The sequence below is a fragment of the Physeter macrocephalus genome, chromosome 3 (assembly GCF_002837175.3).
Source record: "Physeter macrocephalus isolate SW-GA chromosome 3, ASM283717v5, whole genome shotgun sequence".
In the NCBI taxonomy this organism is placed as follows: Eukaryota; Metazoa; Chordata; class Mammalia; order Artiodactyla; family Physeteridae; genus Physeter; species Physeter macrocephalus.
The window spans coordinates 18,475,824-18,484,412 of NC_041216.1; the positions used below are offsets into that span (position 1 = coordinate 18,475,824).

The 8,589-nt window shown below is 41.8% G+C and overlaps 1 protein-coding gene across 15 annotated transcripts in view; it reads left to right on the forward strand.

The window, feature by feature from the left end:
* EIF4G3 (eukaryotic translation initiation factor 4 gamma 3) overlaps window positions 1-8,589 on the forward strand; it is a 384,857-nt gene that overhangs the window by 371,925 nt on the left and 4,343 nt on the right. For all 15 annotated transcript variants that reach the window (XM_024125370.3, XM_055083733.1, XM_055083722.1 and 12 more), the window contains one exon: window positions 6,671-6,752. In XM_024125370.3, the coding sequence (XP_023981138.2) occupies window positions 6,671-6,752 (82 nt within the window). The remainder of the gene's footprint in view (window positions 1-6,670; window positions 6,753-8,589) is intronic.

The following is an 8,589-nucleotide window of genomic DNA, read 5'->3' on the forward strand; positions in this document are numbered from 1 at the left end:
TCTCCCGTTGCGGAGCACAGGCTCTGGACGCGCAGGCTCAGCAGCCATGGCTCACGGGCCTAGCCTGGCTCACGGACCTAGCCACTCCACGGCATGTGGGATCTTCCCGGACCGGGGGCACGAACCTGTGTCCCCTGCATTGGCAGGCAGACTCTCAACCACTGCACCACCAGGGGAGCCCCCTATTACCGTTTTCTTAATTGTTTTGGGTTTGTTATTGTAGGTCTTTTCCTTCTCTCGTGTTTCCTGCCTAGAGAAGTTCCTTTAGCATTTGTTGTAGAGCTCTTTTGGTGATGCTGAATTCTCTTAGCTTTTGCTTGTCTGTAAAGGTTTTAACTTCTCCATCGAGTCTGAATGAGATTCTTGCTGGGTAGAGTAATCTTGGTTTTATGTTCTTCCCTGTCATCACTTTAAATATGTCCTGCCACTCCCTTCTGGCTTGCAGAGTTTCTGCTGAAAGATCAGCTGTTAACCTTATGGGGATTCCCTTGTATGTTTTTGTTGTTTTTCTCTTGCTGCTTTTAATATTTTTTCTTTGTATTTAATTTTTGATAGTTTGACTAATATGTGTCTTGGCATGTTTCTCCTTGGATTTATCCTGTATGGGACTCTGCGCTTCCTCGACTTGATTGACTATTTCCTTTCCCATATTAGGGAAGTTTTCAACTATAATCTCTTCAAATATTTTCTCAGTCCCTTTCTTTTTCTCTTCTTCTTCTTCTGGGACCCCTGTAATTCAAATGTTGATGCATTTAATGTTGTCCCAGAGGTCAATGATACTGTTTTTTCAGGTAGTCTTCCTATTTCCTCTTTATTTGTTTGGTCTGGTGGGTTTTTACTTTGCTTCTTAATCTGCTGCTTATTTCTCTGCCTCCTCATTTTGCTTAACTTACTGTGTTTGGGGTCTCCTTTTCACAGACTGCAGGTTTGTGGTTCCCACTGTTTTTTGGTGTCTACCCCCAGGGGCTAAGGTTGGTTCAGTGGGTTGTGTAGGCTTCCTGGTGGAGAGGACTAGTGCCTGTGTTCTGGTGGATGATGCTGTATCTTGTCTTTCCGGTGGGCAAGACCATGTCCAGTGGTGTGTTTTGGGGTGTTTGTGACCTTATTATGATTTTAGGCAGCCTATCTGCTAATGGGTGGGGTTGTGTTCCTGTCTTGCTAGTTGTTTGGCATAAGGTTTCCAGCACTGTAGCTTGCTGGTCATTCAGTGGAACCTGGGTCTCAGTGTTGGGATGGTGATTTGTGGGAGAGCTTTCGCCATTTGATGTTATGTGGAGCCGGGAGGTCTCTGATGGACCAGTGTCCTGAACTTGGCTCTCCCACCTCAGAGGCACAGGCCTGACACCTGGCCAGAGCACCAAGACCCTGTCAGCCACACGGCTCAGAAGAAACGGGAGAAAAAAAATAAATAAATAAAATAAAATAAAGTTATTAAAATAAAAAATAATTATTAAAAATTAAAAAGTAATAAAAAAAGAAAAGAAAGAAAGAAGAGAGCAACCAAACCAAAAAACATCCACCAATGTTAACAAGCGCTAAAAACTATACTAAAAAAAAAGAATAAAAATGGACAGACAGAACCCTCAGACAGATGGTAAAAGCAAAGCTATACAGACAAAATCACACAAAGAAGCATGCACATACGCACTCACAAAAAGAGAAAAAGGAAAAATATCTATATATATCTATTTTTTAAAAAGGAGGAAGAGAGCAACCAAATCAATAAACAAATCTACCAATGATGATAAACTCTAAATAGTAAACTAAGATAAACATAAAACCAGGAACAAATTAGATGCAGAAAGCAAACCCCACGTCTACAGTTGCTCCCGAAGTCCACCGCTTCAATTTTGGGTTGATTCGTTGTCTGTTCAGGTTTTCCACAGATGCCAGTACATCAAGTTGATTGTGGAGATTTAATCCGCTGCTCCTGAGGCTGCTGGGAGAGATTTCCCTTTCTCTCATTTGTTTGCACAGCTCCTGGGGTTCAGCTTTGGATCTGGCCCCGCCTCTGTGTGTAGGTCTCCTGAGGGAGTCCATTCTTTGCTCAGACAGGATGGGGTTAAAGTAGCAGCTGATTAGGGGGCTTTGGCTCACTCAGGTCGGGTGGGAGGGAGGGGTACAGAATGCGGGGAGAGTCTGCAGCGGCAGAGGCTGGTGTGCCGTTGCAACAGCCTGAGGCGCACAGTGTGTTCTCCCGGGGAAGTCTTCCCTGGATCACAGGACCAGTGGTGGGCTGCACAGCCTCCGGGAGGGGAGGTGTGGATAGTAACCTGTGCTTGTACACAGGTTTCTTGGTGGCTGCAGCAGCAGCCTTAGCATCTCATGCCCATCTCTGGGGTCTGCGCTGATAGCCGTGGCTCACGCCCATCTCTGGAGCTCGTTTAGGCAGTGCTCTGGATCCCCTCTCCTCGCGCACCTTGAAACAATGGTCTCTTGCCTCTTAGGCAGGTCCAGACTCTTTCCCGGACTCCTTCCCGGCTAGCTGTGGCACACTAGCCCCCTTCAGGCTGTGTTCACGCAGCCAACCCCAGTCCTCTCAACTGGGATCTGACCTCCAGAGCCCGAGCCTCAGCTCCCAGCCCCGACCCGTCCCGGCCAGTGGGTGAGCAGACAAGCCTCTCGGGCTGGTGAGAGCTGGTTGGCACCGATCCTCTATGCAGGAATTTCTCCGCTTTGCCCTCTGCACCCCTGTTGCTGCGCTCTCCTCTGTGGTTCCGAAGCTTCCCCCCTGCCTCCCCCCATCCCCGTCTCTGCCAGTGAAGGGACTTCCTAGTGTGTGGAAACTTTTCCCCCTTCACAGCTCCCACCTAGAGCTGCAGGTCCTGTCCCTATTCTTTTGTCTCTCTTTTTTCTTTTTTCTTTTGCCCTACCCAGGTACGTGGGGAGTTTCTTGCCTTTTGGGAAGTCTGAGGTCTTCTGCCAGTGTTCAGTAGGTATCCTGTAGGAGTTGTTCCACATGTAGATGTATTTCTGATGTATTTGTGGGGAGGAAGGTGATCTCCACGTCTTACTCCTCCACCATATTGAAGGTTTCCTTGCTCTTTCAGTCTTGTAGTACCCATTCTGTTATAGTCTACAGGTTAGTCACCTCTCCCATCCCGAACTTATGCATTTGGTTTTGAATCAAAATGGTGTTTTAAAATTTTATTTCTTTTTTAAAATACTTATTTATTTATTTAATTTATTTATTTGGTTGCACTGGGTCTTAGTTGCAGCAGGCGGGCAGACTCCTTATTTGCAGCTCGCTGGCTCCTTAGTTGTGGCATGCAGACTCTTAGTTGCAGCATACATGTATGATCTAGTTCCCTGACCAGGGATCGAACCTTGGCCCCCTGCATTGGGAGCACGGAGGCTTATCCACTGTGCCACCAGGGAAGTCCCTTAATAATTTAATTCTGTTTACATTTATCTTCTTAAATTAGATGGTTTTTTTTTTTAGTCTTGTCAGGACATTTTAGATTCTGACTTGGTCATAAATTTTGCTTGCCATCTTTTTCACTTTGTATCCTCCTTTCATTTCATTAATATGTCAACTTTGTCCTCATTCGAGTTATGGGTAAAATGTGTGAATGGGGTAGGACCAAAGACAAAGCAGCATACTTTTTAGGACCAAATCTCACCCCACCCCTGTGGACATTTCAGCTATTAACTTGTTTATTATTTCACATCATTCTACTGTCTAGTTCACCTTTTCATCTTGTCCATAATGGGATATCTCTTATTAGATAATTTGTCAAATGTCTCGCTAAAGTCTAGAAAAGTGAAGGCTGTATCCATCTGAGCTACCATATACTGATCGTATCAGAAAAGGAGAGAAGTTTAGTTTAGCATGACTTGTTTTTCATGTATGTATTTATTCCTCTTAACATAACCATCTCTTTCCTCTCTAAGACTTTTAAATCATTCATATGATAGTTTGTTATAGATTTTAGCATAGACTCAGCATCAGGCTTTCTGGTATATTATTGACATCAGACACCTTCTTTTATGTTTTAGAAGTAGGTCAGTGTTTGTATACTTAACATCATTCTCTTTCTCCATGATTTTTCATAGATTTCAGCAGTTTGGTCTTTTATTTCTCATGTATTGCAAAATGATGCTGTTTTTACCTCTTTGTCCATGTTGGGCTTCATTTTTTAAATATTAGTATTTATTCTGCCTAGTCCAGACCAACAATTATTCTCCTTAAATAGAAGATGAAGGGTAAATTTTACTGAATGTAAATTATACCTAATAAAGGTGACTTTTTAAAAAGGAGCAAGAAGACAAGAACGTTATGGTCACTGAGCTGACAATACATATAAGGTGTTTGTTGCTCTGTGTCTGATACTGGTACTATATAATAATCTGATTTCGCTTATCAATTCCAATAAGCAGACCCATCTTCCTTATTGTTCTGTGCATTTTTGTTAACATCTTTGCTTAATCTTTAGTGTTCTTGATACTTTTCTTCGTGTCTTTTCTTTTTTTTTTTTTTTTTTTGCGGTACGCGGGCCTCTCACTGTTGTGGCCTCTTCCGTTGCGGACCACAGGCTCCGGACGCGCAGGCTCAGCGGCCATGGCTTACAGGCCCAGCCGCTCCATGGCATGTGGGATCTTCCCGGAACGGGGCATGAACCGTGTCCCCTGCATCGGCAGGTGGACTCTCAACCACTGCGCCACCAGGGAGGCCCCCTCTTTCCTATTCTTGAATGTTAGAATTACAGTATTTGGCTTTATTTGGTAGAAGAAATATGCAATTTGTTTCTTTAAAACAGAAGAAACAGTCAGATGGTTTGGAAGTGTTATTTATTATCTAATCACATTTAGCTAATTTGTTTATTTTTCTCAGACTCTGCTTGAAGTCTAATCCTTGGGGATTTCAAATGATATTCAGTTGAAATAGCTCTACAACGTGTTTATAAAGTATTGTTGGGGCAAAAAAGTAATAGTGTGTTTTTATTCTCTCGTTTATTCTTCAAAAATAATTGTTCAGACTTTGCAGAAGTAATTTCTGGGGCTAGACCAGCTTTGGCTTCAGCCTGTATATTTTTTAAAGAGGTATACCAGCAACTGGCTATAACACCTAAATCATCATGAAATCTTTTTTGCATAGTTCTTGCCCCACCCTATCCTCAGCCTTAGCTATCAGCAGGGCCACCACATGTTTCTGCCCTGTGGGAAAAGATCAGTAACAAAAGGTATCATGGCCCTCTGTGTTCAGCTCTGCCAGTGTCCCGCAGAGCCGGCCATCTGACTTGTTAACCACTCTTAATTCTGGTCTCAGGAAGCCACCAGTTCCTCCCAGGTGATGTGCGAGGTTAGGTATTCAACGAAGAGAGAGCTGCTGGTTAGTCTGTGTCAGTTCTAAAATTCATAAACGTTAAACTGATCTCTAAATATCTTTGATATTCTTAGCTTTCTAACACGTACGTTTAAAATGACATCTTTAATTTTTTCCTAGCCAGTCATTTTAAGGCTGACTCTTTCAGTAGAAAATACTATGCTATGCTATTAAAAGAAGCTGAGATAAGCATTAATTCTGTTCACAGGCATAAGGAGCATAAACTCTGGAAAATATTTGAATTACCTGCCTAGAAAATGGCTGCTTTTGTTTGTCTTTTCCTTTTGCTAGTCATCTGGTTTAGTATAGTGGTTTTTTTTTCTTTGAATTTTAATATATTTTATTTTTATACAGCACGTTCTTGGTAGTTATCTGATTTATACACATCAGTGCATATATATCAATCCCAATCTCCCAATTCATCCCACCCCACCCCCCACCCCCCCGCTTTCCCCCCCTTGGTGTCCATACTAGTATAGTGTTTTATAGCAAAAAGATAAGATCTTAAGAGAAACTGAAAAATAAATTGGGGGCCCATTTACTCTATTTACCCTTATCTCTAAATACATTTTTTTGCCATCCTTAGAAAAGAGTAATAGTTTTCTCACCACCACCTGAGGGTTTGTTTGAGGTAATGCTTGAAATTAACCTCCAAGTCACATTAAAATTAAGATGAGAAAGCAGTGTTAGTACATCTAAACATAGTTGCACAGTACTGAGCAAAGTAGGCTTTAAAATACTATGTAGTTGGGACTTCCCTGCTGGCGCAGTGGTTGAGTGTCCACCTGCCGATGCAGGGGACACGGGTTCGTGCCCCGGTCCGGGAAGATCCCACATGCCGCGGAGCGGCTAGGCCCGTGAGCCATGGCCGCTGAGCCTGCGTGTCCAGAGCCTGTGCTCCGCAACGGGAGAGACCACAACAGTGAGAGGCCCGCGTACCGCAAAAAAAAAAAAAGTAAAATACTGTGTAGTTGTGGTGTAGTTGTTCTTTCAACTTTATAGATTTGGATAGATCATCTTAATATGGCTTATTTACTGAGAAGGGAAAATGCTTTTAAATGGTTACGTTTCTCAATGTATGTAGTACACAGCACTGTTTAACTGAATGAGCAAAGGATAGGGGGTAGTAAGCTCTCTGAAAATGAAATACTGCTACTGAGAGCATTTTCGGACAGAAGTGGCGATAGCCCCAATATTTTCTGGTGAATTAGAAGACCGATTTTTACAAGAAAGTTGAACATGATCCTGTCTGCCCTTAGTGCCAGACAAAGCCAGGTTTAGGGGAAAATAATTTCTCTGGTGTGCAAGGGTACCTTTAACTATTCTGTTTACTTTTGATTTCAGGCTAACCTAGATGAAAGCCAGATGAGTTCACCTACATTCCTTAGAGCTTTAATGACAGCTGTTTGTAAAGCAGCTATTATAGGTAAGTAATATTTCTGAAGGCAGCTCTTAACACCTGAAATCCCCCATATGTCAACTACTGATGAGATGATATGGGTCAGAGTTTATATTGCCCTCCAAACTTGCCCTGTAAAGCTCAGTTTCTGGGCCAAATGGATACCATGTCTCTCTGTAATGCCTGGCTGTCTCGGGCAGGGGGATGAATAGCTGCTCTGCCTTCAGAGAGCCCAGATGTGAGCAGTTGCTGCGTGCCTTGTGTTCCTCATTTCAACAGGAAGTTGTTGCATGCCCCTTGGGTTGTTTTATACTCTGCTACATGTGACTTTTCCTTTACTTTTCACCTCCATCATTCAATGCCTCCTGTCTTCCATTGAAGAGTTCTAAAGAACAGTTTGAATATTCTTATTTAATATCAATGAAGGGCTAATCTCAACAGAAAAGCCATTATATGTAAATACATATATGAGGAAAGAAAATATCAATTATTTCTCCTGCTTTATGTTGACTTTATATGATAAGACATAGGTGGATAGGATTCAGATTGGTAGAAAACCTAAATGTTCCAAGCTGCATATAGTTTTTTACCAGTACTTGAGGAGATCATCCACTTAGTCTCAGATAGAAATCCACATTTCTGTCACTGAAATAGAAAAAAAAAAAGAAATCTGTCAGCTCAAAAGTTGTTCAGAATTTCAGGGCTGTCTTTACCATTATAGAGATAGCTTCAGAGTTTAAGATTTTCTCTCAGATGAATGTTTTTTCAGATGAATGTTTTTTCAATGTTAGTTCTTTACCAAGGAAAATAACAGGCTAAGTGGAAAGTCTTCATTAAAATTTTAAAAATAATTTTCAATATCTATAGAACCATAAGACTTTGGTGTTTTAATATCAGAGTTGTAAAGTATAGAAGCTGCTTTTAAAAACAAGATTGTGTCCCAGTGATAACTTACAGAGGATATAAAACTGCATGCTTAAGCTTGCACAAGCCTCTTAGATAGTCTCATCCACTAGAGGGCAGACAGCAGAAGCAAGAAGAACTACAGTTCTGCAGCCTGTGGAACGAAAACCACATTCACAGAAAGATAGACAAAATGAAAAGGCAGAGGACTGTGTACCAGATGAAGGAACAAGATAAAACCCCAGAAAAACAACTAAATGAAGTAGAGACAGGCAACCTTCCAGAAAAAGAATTCAGAATAATGATAGTGAAGATGATCCAGGACCTCGGAAAAAAATGGAGGCAGAGATCTAGAAGATGCAAGAAATGTTTAACAAAGACCTAGAAGAATTAAAGAACAAACAAACAGAGATGAACAATACAATAACTGAAATGAAAAATACACTAGAAGGAATCAATAGCACAATAACTGAGGCAGAAGAACGGATAAGAGACCTGGAAGACAGAATGGTGGAATTCACTGCCACGGAACAGAATAAAGAAAAAAGAATGAAAAGAAATGAAGACAGCCTAAGAGATCTCTGGGATAGCATTAAACGCAACAACATTCACATTATAGGGGTCCCAGCAGCAGAAGAGAGAGAGAAAGGGCCCGAGAAAATACTTGAAGAGATTATAGTCGAAAACTTCCCTAACATGGGAAAGGAAATGGCCACCCAAGTCCAGGAAGCGCAGAGAGTCCCAGGCAGGATAAACCCAAGGAGAAACACACCAAGACACATAGTAATCAAACTGACAAAAATTAAATACAAACAAAAATTATTGAAAGCAACAAGGGAAAAATGACAACATACAAGGGAACTCCCATAAGGTTAACAACTGATTTCTCAGCAGAAACTCTACAGGCCAGAAGGGAGTGGCATGATATATTTAAAGTGATGAAAGGGAAGAACCTACAGCC